The 13,246-nt window shown below is 41.7% G+C and overlaps 1 protein-coding gene across 1 annotated transcript in view; it reads left to right on the forward strand.

Annotated features, from left to right (window-relative positions):
* The window catches only part of DAW1 (dynein assembly factor with WD repeats 1), a 41,908-nt gene that overhangs the window by 749 nt on the left and 27,913 nt on the right, over nt 1-13,246 (forward strand). The window contains exons 2-3 of the mRNA XM_060242249.1: nt 3,263-3,335; nt 7,504-7,648. Coding sequence (XP_060098232.1) covers nt 3,263-3,335; nt 7,504-7,648 — 218 coding nt within the window. The remainder of the gene's footprint in view (nt 1-3,262; nt 3,336-7,503; nt 7,649-13,246) is intronic.

The raw sequence follows: 13,246 nt of genomic DNA on the forward strand, positions 1-13,246 counted from the left end.
TGTTCATCTAATTTACTTTTTAACATCATTCTATACGTTATAAGCATCACTCTAGTTTGCCTTTAGAAAAAAAGGATATATAAAATGAAAATGGGTTAAGTATATGTAATGATATAAACAGCCAATATCCCTTGAGTATGTCAATACAAAAAAAGTATTCCGATACACTATTATTAAAGAGAAATACATTGGAATACTGTGGATGTGTAGCTATACTCAGTAAGAGTTGGTTTAGCGTATGCAATGAGAAAAAATCAGTATCCCTGTTCAGTCCTGGGGAGGTGTTTGTTCCAAGTTTCATAATAATTTGTAATTCAGCAATTGCTGAATGGTCTTCACTATTTTGCCATTTGATCCTTTGTATCAGTTTACACTCTTACCCCACCAGCTACATGTATTTCAGCTCACTGTACCCTATTCCCTCATCTGAAAAAGTATGCATATATACGAAAGCTTACATTCTGAATAAAACTTTTTGTTGGTCTTAAAGGTGCAACTTGACTCCTACTTTGTTCTACTGCTTCAGACCAACACGGCTGCCCACTTGGATCTATTACTTATTTTAAACATTTGTTCCAATTCTGAGGGCAATTGCTGCTTTGGAAGGTGGGCTGCATGGCATTATGCCCTACCAAGGTCCCTCCCCTCCCTAAATCCCACTCTCTCAGGTTTCATCCTCAAGTCTCCAGGTGTTTCTGAACCCAGAGATAGAAATCCCAAATTAGGGTGACTTGCATTGTTCTCCCCACCTCCATTTTATTCTGACTATAGTCCTGTGGGGCTGGTCAGTCTGAGGCAATGCTGTAAATACAAAGAAAACAAAGAGCAAGAGTCACATAAGGTGAAGGGTTATTGGTGGGATTTAAGAGCTCACCACAGAGTCTGTTTCCAGTATAAAAGTTTACAGCCCTAACTAGGAACGCCAGTCTCAAGATGGGGCCTGGGGATCCCCCAGAATTACAGCTCATCTCCAGCCTACAGAGATCAGTTCCCCTGGAGAAAATGGAGGGTGGACTCCATGACATTTTACCCCACTGAGGTCCCTATGGCCTGATTAGTTGTCTTCCATCTGAAATGGAGCAACTAAGTACCTTTACAGTATTAAACCAAGATAAAAGCCACAAGTTATTTACACTGAACCATAGCAATTGCAATAGAGATAATAGAGTCGTTGGCTTGCTTCTATAAGCATCTCAGCTACATTTAGTAGGGTGACATGTGGGGTAGAATAAGTGGAAGGTATTTGCATTTGGAAATGAAATTTCAAATTAGTAAACAAATTGTTACGATGGTATTTCCTTTTGTACTCCACCAGTGGTTTCATATGTGAACTTTTGAAGGTGCCAGTGCAAACTTTAAGAAACTTTGATTTAACAGATACCTTTCTCAGAACTTCTTCATATCTTGATTTGCCTGTATCTTGTGTTGAAATCACTTAAATTACTTTCAACTCCCCTCTGAGCACCAGTTGGGATGAGAAAGTCCAGCCCCCCCCCCCAAGTTTACCCCCTCACCCTCTGCCCCCATATGCACCAGTGATCTGGGTGAAGGACAAAATCACCAGGATGCCATCGAGCTTTTAGAAATCTACTGTTTTAATCTGTATTATTGTATTGTTTTAATTCATAGACTGTTTTTATTTGTTCTACATCGCCCAGAACCTGGCTTAGGCTGGGATACGGCAATTCAGTAAATTGAATGAATGAAAAAATAAATAAATAAGTGGTTTAGGTCCAAAGCACTAGCTGCCAATATGTTGATGAGTAAACTAGGAATAACTTCAGTACTTGCATTACAGCTGCATTATGCTATTATTTTTCTGCAGTTTCTTTTCACATGTAAGAACATTCAGTTGGGGACATTAAATTGTTCTCATTATCTTCAGATTCTAGGCATTTGCTTTTTGTGGTGGAAAATGTAGTCAAGGGGCAACTGACCTATGACAACCTCATAGGGTGTTCAAAGCAAGAGAATGAGGTGGTTTGCCATTGCCTACCTCTGCAAATCAACCCTGAAATTCCTTTGTAGTCTCTCAACCAAGTTCCAACCAGAGCTGACTCTGCTTACCTTCCAAGTTCTGACAAGATTGTGCTAACCTGGGCAATCTACTTATAGCTTAGAGCACTGTGCTCCTATAATAACATGAAAATAGTCTAAACAATTATTTCTTTGTTAAAGATGCAGTGTCAGGAACTGATACAGTATAGTAACTAACTGTCATTATAAACATTTTCTGGGAATAAGCCTGACAGAATAGACATGATAGGAATTTGACCTGCCCAGGACTAATGCCTTACCGTTTGTAAGCCAAGAGTTGCAAAGTTCATTGTTCAATTAGCATTATTAATTAAGTGTCCTTAAGGCATCACTATCTCAGCTCCCACTTGCCAGGTAGAGATCAGTAAGTATTTTGTAGATTTAATATATTGCAGGAAGAAACTGACTTTTCCTTATGTAATATTTCTCTTTGAAGAATTCACATATCCTAATGCTCAAAGAGCAATATTTTGTCTCTAATAAATTGGATTTTCTACCCAAGCAGTACTTGTTTGGATTGCCATTGGATGAATGTTAGGCTACTAGAGTGGACTAACGCAATTTTACAATGGCTTTAAAGTTTTTTTAAAAACCAGTCTTGGTATCTAAGTTCTTTTTTTATTCTACTCAGCCTAAGAATAATTGTGTAGCTCTTTTAAACCAAACATTAACATAGTGTCAAACATCAGTAAAACTACCTCCTCTGTATAAATACTTCTGTTACTTCCAGAATCCTTTCTTAGTATAATTTTTCATCTTGTGAAAGTGAATTCCATGCAGTGTCATTGAGTGCTGTATAGTATATATAATCAATCATGTGTCAGTATTTTTTCATGCAAACAGTAAGCTTGGGATCTAAACTAGCTTCTTTTGGAAAGGCAAGCACTACATCCTGTGGCCTATTTGACATTTTTCCTTTGTATAGCAGGTTCTCAAGTCTTATGATGAACACCCTCAGTCGTTCGCTATGTGTTAGAGGGGAAGGCTTCTGCCTGAGGAACAGATATACAGAGATCACTTTCCCATATGCACAGTTCTGTGGGTCCAAGCCTGAATTTTGCAGCATGTCAGTAGAAACTGATGTGCTATCTGCCTGGGTCTGCTGATGTATTGAAATCAACAATTTATGAAAGTCAACGTCCCTTTTGCAGTGTTTGTCTGTTAGTAGTGTTTACTAGCCAGCTTGACATTGAATTAATAATTGTCTTGTTCTGCTTCTTTAAAGGCATTATTTTGGAATATGTTCAAGGTGGGGAAGTGAAAACCAAATCTATAGATTTGCTGGATCTAAGTGCTGCGTGAGTATTTTCTCTTAGCATAGATAACCAAACTGCATATTGGTGAACAACAATTTATTTTACTGATACGTACAAGTGTGCTAAATGTCTACAAAAACAGATTAAAGTCTTTTAAATCATAGTGCTGTCTAACCATTCTGTTCCAGAAAAGAGACATAAGTGTTTGTTTTCCTTGGAGAACTGGCAATATGACCATTAATTTCCTTGTTATGGCTGAAAATTCAAAGGCACATGGTTTGCATTTCACAACTGAGATAAAAGCATTTTCGGAAGCCATTAAATTTGTTATAATCAAGAACAGGATAGCAACAAAGGCCTCTGTAAGAAGATCTCTGGCACTGATAAGACATTTGAGATTTAAATATGAAGATACTAGTTCAGGGGTATCAAATGTCCAGCCAGTGGGACAGAACTGGCTCTCCTAGAACTTTAATCAGGCCCATGGGGCACTTTTCTCCCCTTCCTCCCTCCTGTCTTCACCCTTTGAAGCTCTGAGGTTGCCGAAATTCCCAGCTCCTTCTTTCTTGTCTTTGCAGACTGAAGCAGGAAGCAATTCTGGGGTTGCAAAGCTGCAAAGAAAATGTAGAACGGACTTTCCATTAAGGTAACTGCCCAGATAGACCACTCTGGGAGTAGTCTCTCTGGGCACAGAGACCTTAATGGAAAATCCATTCTGTGTTTTCCTTGCAGCTTTGTCTGTGCTGCAGTTTTAATGGAGTGGAGCTCAGTTTCACTTTTCAGTGTTTATATGGCCAGTTAGAAACTCCTTGCTGGAGTTGTGTGACCTTGCAAATAAAGGGTTGATGCTTTGAGCCAGCATGTGTCTGCTGAATGGACCTTAGAATTGTTTCCTAGTGAGTCCTCTAACCTGGGAACCCACAGCCAAAGGGGGATATTACACTGAAGAGCCAATGCCAATCTGAGTAGACCCCTGGGGTCATGGGGAGAAGCTTACAATGCCCAGCCATTTCATGTTTTCCTAAGCCCAGAGCATTTTATATCTTTGGTCTATATTTGTAGTTTCTGCTGTGATTTTTACGCTTTTTCTTGATGTTTTATTTTTAAAATTGCATTGCCATATCCCATTATTTCCCAACCTTTTCATTTTAAACAAAACATTACAAGAATTTTAAGTATGTTTGTATTTTAAGTTTTAAAAAAACCCTTTAGTTGTGTTTCTCTGTATTCTTTATAAAGTTTATATCTCCACTAAAAAGGTAAAGGTAGTCCCCTTTGCAAGCACCAGTTGTTTTTGACTCTGGAATGACATTGCTTTCACAACTTTTTCACGGCAGACTTTTTACGAGGTGATTTGCCATTGCCTTCCCCAGTCATCTACACTTTCCCCCCAGCAAGCTGGGTACTCATTTTACCGGCCTCAGAAGGATAGAAGGCTGAGTCAACCTGGAGCCGGCTACCTGAGAACCAGCTTCTGCTGGGATCGAATTCAGGTTGTGAGCAGAGGGCTCCAACTGCAGTACTGCAGCTTTACCACTCTGTGCCATGGGGCTCTTATATCTCCACTACCTGGCATTATATTTTATTATATGCATGGCATGGCCCCTCAAAGTCCCATTTATGTCAGATTCTTGTAACAAATGAATTCAACATCCCTGTTCTAGTTAATCTTGGTGCTGATATTATGGAGATATAATATGCAACTACATGATTCAAAGCCATGAAGAGTATCATCTATTGCTGTCCTGAAAGCTTTTCTGAGTTATATCCAAGGTGGTGTGGTAACCACACCAGTTCCTTGACCAGTTCCTTGACCAGTTCCGCGGGGCCTGCAAGACCGCTCTTTTTAGGCAAGCCTATGCTGATATCTGCTGAGTTGCTAAGAATAAGGAGCCGCCATCTACTATACGATTATGGAACCATCTAAACTGGCAGAACCAGCGCCAAACAAGTTTACTGCTGCCAGATTTATTCTATGTAATGAATTATGTATTTTAAATATTTTAACTTAATTAACTGGTTTTTATGTTTAATTTCTTTAATTGTTAAATTTTAAAGTTTTATCCTTTGTTAAATATGTGAAATGTTGTTAGCCGCCCTGAGCCGCCTAGGCGGGGAGGGCGGGATATAAATGTAAATATAAATAAAATAAATAAAAATAAGTAATGTCATGGACGAAAGAGAATTATTTATGTATTCTATTATAAGTATACCTAACGATGAGATCATTGATAATCTCATTGTCCTATAATAGGGAACAGGTGTACCACTCATAACAAGTCTTTGTTGGCTCCAAAGAGATGCTTCACCAACATAATTCTTGCAAAAATACTTCACAAACAAAAAGCAGTTTATAGATTTTATATTTCCCTTGTGATATTGATGTGCTTTAAACATACCAAAAAACTATTGTTATTTTAAGACTTCAACTCTTACCCTTCCATAATGAATCAAGAGAAACATAATTATAGGGTGCTGCAGTCACTCAGGCATATACTGAGGCTTGTCTTGAGTAAACCAAATATAACTTTATTCAGAACAAATGAAGAAAAGAACCCAAAGCCTTCACAGCAGTTTGCCAGCTAGTTTGCCCAGAGTTGTAAATAAAATCTGGTCTGGAACTGTTCCAGATTCTGGTACCCTGCAACTAATATAGAACATTTTTATTTATTTATTTAATAATAATAATAATAATAATAATAGATTTTATTTATATCCCGCCCTCCCCGCCTAGGCGGCTCAGGGTGCCTAACAACATTTCACACAGTTAACATAAATAGATAAAACTTTAAATTTAACAATTAAAAAGAAATTAGACATTAAAAAACCAGTTGATTAAGTTAAAATACATAATTCAAATTACATTAAATATATCTGGCAGCAATAAGATTGTTTGGCGCTGGTTCTGCCAGTTTAGATAGTTTATTTTTATTGAAATGGACTTATGCCTATTATGGTAACACCAAGGTATACCTTGAAGGACAGGTAATATTTTTGATGAAGTGTGAATGCACACAAAAGCTTGTACCCAGAATTAAACTTTGTTGAACTTAAAAGTGCCACTGAACTCAAACTTTGATCTATTGCTTCAGACCGACCTGACTATCTACCTGAATTAAACTAATCAATATTTTTGTACACGCATACTGAAGCTAATTCTGTCTTCTAATACAGCCCCTCTACATGGGGCTGCCTCTGTACCGAACCCGGAAGCTGCAGCTGGTGCAGAATGCAGCGGCTAGACTGTTGCTGGGGCTTCCTAAATGGGAGCACATACAGCCTGGACTGCGCGAGCTGCACCGGCTGCCAGTTATATATCGGGTTCGTTACAAAGTGCTGGTCATTACCTTTAAAGCCCTATATGGTCGAGGACCTGTCTACCTTAGGGACCGTCTCTCCCCATATGAACCCCAGAGAGCACTGAGGTCAGCCGGAAAAAACTTGTTGACTACTCCCGGACCGAGAGAGGTGAAGCTGCAATGTACCCGTAACCGGGCCTTCTCCTCTGTAGCCCCGAGCCTATGGAACCAACTTCCAGAGGAAATGCGGGCCCTGCGGGACCTTGAACAATTCCACAGGGCCTGCAAGACCTTCCTCTTCCGACTGGCTTTCGCTGACGAAGAAAGAAATTGCTAATGATAACCGCCATCCTAAAAGAACAGTATTAGCACTTTTATTAACTTAATTAACTAATTTTTAAACCTAATCAGAATTTTAATGTTTAAATGTAATTTTGTGTTTTTTGCTTTCTTTGTATAATTGAAATTTGTATGATGTTGTTAGCCGCCCTGAGCCTGCTCCGGCGGGGAGGGCGGGATACAAATAAAATTATCTATCTATCTATCTATCTATCTATCTATCTATCTATCTATCTATCTATCTATCTATCTATCTATCTATCTATCTATCTATCTATCTATCTAATAGCAAACAATGTTGCTGGTCTTTGAGAATACTGAAGTTAAAATTCCAATGTAAAATCTGCTGCTTGCTTTATAGTGTTCAATATAAGTCACCCATGTTTAAGCAGAAATGGTGACAATGAACCAGCACAGCTACTTCTCCATTGGTATCATTTAAACTAAGTGGCTTTAAGCTCTGTATATTTATGTAGTGTACACTTTTGCCAGACAATAAATTTACGGGAAAGGGTAGAATATAAGCCTACTAAATAAATAAATAAAAGTGGTACTTTATTATTGTATTTTAGTACAGACGTAGATGCCCTAGTAGAAGACATTAGAAAGGCAGAACCTCTTATCACTGCTTCACGGAAAGATCAGATTGTGCATTTAATACTGCGATTACAGGAGAAACTACGGCAACAGGTGGACCACAAGTTTTATCTTTTTAAGGTAAGAACAGTGTGAGAATTTTTGATATTTGTTATAGCTGTAGAAACTCCATATTCTGCAAACACTTTAAATATTGATTGAGAGCCAGTTTGGTGTAGTTGTTAAGAGCATGGACTCTGATCTGAGAGAACTGGCTTTGATTTCCCACTCCTCCATATGCAGCTGCTGCTGTGACCTTGGGTCAGTCACAATTCCCTTGGAGCAGTTATCTCAAGAGCAGTTCTTGAAAGAGCCCCACATACTTCACAGGGTCTCTTTTGTGGGGAGGGGAAGAAGGAGGTTATAAGCTGCTCTGAGTGAAGGGCAGGGTATAAATATAACCTCCTCCTCCTTTGATTTTACTATAAACATTGTTACCACATCTTTTGGTTTCATTGTACCTATTTCCTAGGTATTCTGCACACTGAATTAAATAAATAGGAAAGAATAGAGGTTTCTATGTGATTTGATTGGCAAATGATTTAAATAAAGCTGACATTTTGACAGGTGTACAGAAAGTAATGGATTTAATTTCAGTGTGTTATAAAGTTAAATTAGTACAGTCAGCCTACTCTGTTTGTACAGAGTGCTGTACTTTCCCCACTGGTTCAGTAGTCAGCTTGTCATGGGCCCTGTAATAGCCACAGCCTACATGGTTTAAGTTCACATATTTTTTTCAGCACAGAAAAAAAAATTCTATGGCCAGGGTCCACTGAATCATGCAATTAGCATGTCCAAGATGGTGCCTGTGTGTTTTATACTTGTGTTATTTGAAGAGCAACTCTCACCCCTGCTGACATATGGTTGATTCCCTTATGAAACCAAGGGCACTGTCAGAAGCAGTGTTTTCATGTCATGGGGAGGAGAAGTCCCTGTTGTTCAAAGAAAAAGAAATAAAAAATTCATCTGAGTATGCCCATCAGTATGCCTGAAGAGTAGGTCTTTAAATTTCAACCTTTTTTCACTTTTCTTCAGGTACATGGATCAGGAAGTATTAGTACACTTGTAAAGCCCTTTATGTGTGATACCCCTTCCCCATCAAGAATATTAGTTTTCATGTTGAAAAATGTATGACATATCACCAAAGCAGCCTGGCAAAGCGTGGCTGTTGGGGAAACAGGTATTTTGCTGCTGCTAATTGGGGCACATTTAATATGGCTGATATAAGTGTTTATTAAAACAGCTTCTGTTGTTTCTTATAAGGGACGCTTAATTTAATTTTTAATTTGTTTAATTTTTTAATGCAACCTATCCATATATGGGTGAGCAGGCCTAAACAAATTCTGACCTTTCAAGTGAAATGCAGCCTGATCAGCAGTATAGTGTGGACAGTGTTAGTATAAGCTAGTTCACACGTTTTTGTCTTAGCTCAGGAAAAATGGCCCCAGAGCAAACTAGTGTATGTAGTAGCTCACAAGTTTAATGTCAATAGTTAACAAAGGAGAATTTTTGCTCACAAGGCTCCACAGTAATCCTGCCAGTAATCTGATACTTGTTTCCCTTTGCAGTTTCAAACAGGCTATATGAGTAAGTTTACGGAATCCTTAGTGAGCACACTTGTAAAGAAACAAGAAGGTGGTATCTTTTGGACAAGCAACTCCTGCTTCAGTGGTTTTTCACCTAAAATTGTGTTATTCTCACATAAATATATTAATTTGAAGTCCTCTCAACAATAAAGTAAAAGAGAAGATGTGTTTTAGCTGATGGAACTGCTATGAGCAATCAGTTTTTATTTTAGAAAAATAGAAAGATATTGATTTGAAGATAACCATACCTTGTTTTTATTTTCAAAATTGTAGTATTTTAATAAATTGCAGTACCTCTTTCGTGACAGCAGATGGCACGATTGAACTATCATAACTAGCAAAATATGTGTTGATGATTTTAACAATGCGATAGAATGTTTGTTGTCTCTGCAGAATCTTTTTGATGAAAGAGATTAGCACTGTGGGTTTTTCAGTGCATGCAACAATTTTAGCATCTTAAAGATATAGTGTTCGCTGTGCATGTGGCTAAGTGGCTTATATTGGTATTGAAAGACAGTCTATTTTTATGTAACAACAAAAATATTTATATCTTGCTTCATTAATAAATAGTCTCAAAATGGCTCACAAAATTATTAAAAAGGTAAAAACAGCACATGAGAAAACAGCAGAAGCCCATTAAAACAAATAGCAGCAGATGAAATGAGAATTAAGACTTAAAATTGTATTTGGGAACAGAATGTTTATGTTTAAATCGATTTATACCCTCCCCCCCCCCCCGCCGAGGTGGGCTCAGGGTGGCTTACATTAGATCATAGTATACTATGATCGCAGTCATAAAATCAATAAAACCATTAAGCAATATAAGTTAAAAACAATATACAGTTGGTGCTAACAAATTAGATGTTACTCATATTCTCAGGACGACAGTTGTTCCAGAATTCTCCTACAGTCGACTTTCTGGGAGAGAGCGGTCTTACAGGCCTTGCAGAACTGAGTGAGGTCCTGCAAGGCTCTAACCTCTTCTGGCAATTGATTACACCAGGAGGGGGCTGCCGCTGAAAAGGCCCGATCCCTGGTGGTCGACAGTTTTGCCTCCTTCAGCCTGGGGGTCACTAGGAGATGTTGAGATCTAGATCTCAGCACTCTCTGGGGAATGTGTGGGTACAGACTGTCCCTCAGGTAAATGGGTCCTCGGCCATAAAGGGCTTTGAAGGTGGTAACCATCACTTTGTAATGAATCCGGTACACTGTTGATAGCCAGTGCAGTTCCTGCAGCGCTGGCTGTATATGCTCCCACTTGGGCCAACCCAATAGCAGCCTAGCAGCCGCGTTCTACACTAGCTGAAGTCTCCGGGTTCGTGACAAAGGCAGCCCCAAGTAGAGGGCATTACAGTAGTCCAGTCTCGAGGTGACTGTTGCATGAATCACAGTTGCCAGGTCATCACGGTCAAGGAAAGGAACCAACTGATGAAAAAAGGCGGATTTCGCAGTTGCTGCTATCTGGGCCTCCATCGTCAGGGAGGCCTCCAATAGCACCCCCAAGCTTCTGACGTTGGGCACCATTTTCAGTGGCACCCCATCTAAAGTAGGTAGGGGGATTTCCCTGCCTAGGCTGCCGCTACTCAGGCAAAGGACCTCTGTCTTTGTTGGGTTCAGCTTCAGTCGGCTCAGCTTAAGCCAACCAGTCACGGCTTTCAACGCCTGATTCAGGCTTTCTGGGACATCCTCAGGTCGACCATCAGTAGATAGAGCTGGGTGTCATCAGCGTACTGATGGCAACTCAGCCCATACCTCTGGACAATCTGGGCAAAGGGTTGCATGTAGATCTTAAACTGCATTGGGGATAGAATTGTCCCCTGAGGCACACCGCAGTTAAGCGGGTGTCTCCGGGACGACTCTCCCCCAATTGACACCCTTTGTCCCCGATCACATAGGAAAGAGGAAAGCTACTATAAGGCTATCCCCTGAATCTCTGCGTCAGCGAGGCAGTAGGTTAGCAACTGATGGTTGACCGTATCGAATGCAGCCAATAGGTCTAACAGTACCGTCAAGCTGCCTCGATCCAGATGCTGCTGGAGGTCATCCACTAGGGCGACCAGAACTGTCTCCATCCCATGGCCAGGGTGGAAGCTGGACTGGTGGGAGTCTAGGACGGAAGCATCCTCCAGAAAACTCTGCAACTGTAGCGCTACTGCCCTCTCAGTAATTTTCCCCAAAAAGGGTAAGTTCGAGACCGGTTGGTAGTGTGCCAATTCGGCCAGGTCTAGGGTGGACTTTTTTAGGAGAGGGCGGACCACTGCCTCTTTAAGAGACATTGGGAAAAGCCCTTCCAAGAGAGATCCAATTCATGGTTGGAAAAAGCCCTTCCAATTTACGATATCTGTATAGGATATCGGAGCTCTCCCTGGCATGCTTTAATCAGCCATGATGGGCATGGGTCCAGATCACATGTTGTCGGGCGTACAGTGGAGAGTATTCTGTCATCTTCCTCCAAACTGAGCGTTTTAAAACTATCCAAAGCTGGTCCGGAAGACAGGCATGGAGCCTCGAGTTCACATACTGTTTCAACTGTAGCAGGAAGGTTGTGTGTCATGAACTCTGATGAGGGGGAGCTGGAAGGGTTAACAGACCTGGAAGAGTTGCCAGCCAGTTCCTCATCTGAACAAACAGCAGTTGGCCCATCAATCACTCTGCAGGCACTCTGCAGGCCCATCAATCACTGTGTGTCAGCTGTTGATGATCAGTTTCCTCCAAGCTCTCCTCCCATCTCAAGAGTTCGAAGCAGGCTCTGGAAAGAACTTTCAGAGCAAAGACATGAGGCACGCCAGTGCTTCAGATCTCTCATCCCTGAGTTCTAGCAGAGTCACTGCCACCCAGGGAGCAGGCTGATTGAGACTCCCATATAGCTCTCACCCAGGACCTGGTAACCTTGTGGAAACAAGTCTATTCTCTGGCTTGCATACACGCTCCTTCCTGATCCTGACCTTGATTTCCTTGGCACCCTGACCTTTTGGCTTTTGGACATTGACTTCTGGTTCTGGTTTGTGATTCTGCATTGGTGACTTGGCTCCTGCTTGACTTCCTGGACTTTGACCTTGAACTGGCTTTGGACTCTAGCCTGCCTACACCCTGAGAACATGTCAGATTGCTTCCACCCACACACTCACTCCACAAGGTGGATGAGGAGGCAAGTGGAGGCTCTGGGCAGCTAGCAGCCTTGCTCACTCAGGTACAGCACCTCACTCAAATGGTGGCTCACCTGCAACAGCAAGCCATTGTCGCTGCCCCACCCAAGTGCCCGGTGCTTCCCCCAGAGAAGTTCACTGGGAAGGTGGAGGAGTTTCCTGCATTCCTGGCACTGTGCAAACTGTATATTGAATTACGTGCCAGAGACTTCCCCAACGACAAGACCAGCCCCAAGTCTGAGTGCACCCCCGGACTTGGGGCACCTAGCGTTACTGGCCAGGGCCCGTTCCTTGTACCGGTCACACTCAGCTTGCCAGACGGGCACTGGCTGTTCGTCTACGCCATGGTCGACTTTGGGCTTGCCCGCTGCTTTGTCGATGTGGCCTTTGTGAAGCAGCACAGATCCTGGTGCAGGACAAAGACACCCCGACCCTGGTCAAAGCCATTGACGGGTGCCTCCTCTGCTCCGGTTTGGTGACTCCAGATCCAACACCATCATGAGCAAGTACAATTCGATGTTGCTCGCATGCCCCGCTTTCCCCTCATTCTGGGACTCTCCTGGCTTGTAAAGTACAACCCCTTCATGGAGTGGGCACAGGGAAAGCTGAGCTTCAAGGACTCTTGTCCTCACCAGGCCCAGTTGGCTACCCTGACCGCTGCCACCCCGGATGCTGGTCCTCTACTTCCCCCAGCCTACACAGACTTTGCCGATGTCTTTGAGGAAAAGGGGGCCGACCAGTTCCCCCCGCACTGGCCTTATGACTGCGCCATCAATTTAGTACCAGGGGCACCCCTGCCCATGGGGTGGTTCTACTCCATGTCTGAACCGGAGCTAGCAGCCCTGTGGGACTTCATCACCAAAAAACCTGGAAACTTCATCGCCAAAAACCATAGCTATCATAATTCAGTTTAGAATACCAGCAATGACACCCTGATCTGGATAGCC

Source organism: Heteronotia binoei, chromosome 6 (genome assembly GCF_032191835.1).
Source record: "Heteronotia binoei isolate CCM8104 ecotype False Entrance Well chromosome 6, APGP_CSIRO_Hbin_v1, whole genome shotgun sequence".
Lineage (NCBI taxonomy): Eukaryota > Metazoa > Chordata > Lepidosauria > Squamata > Gekkonidae > Heteronotia > Heteronotia binoei.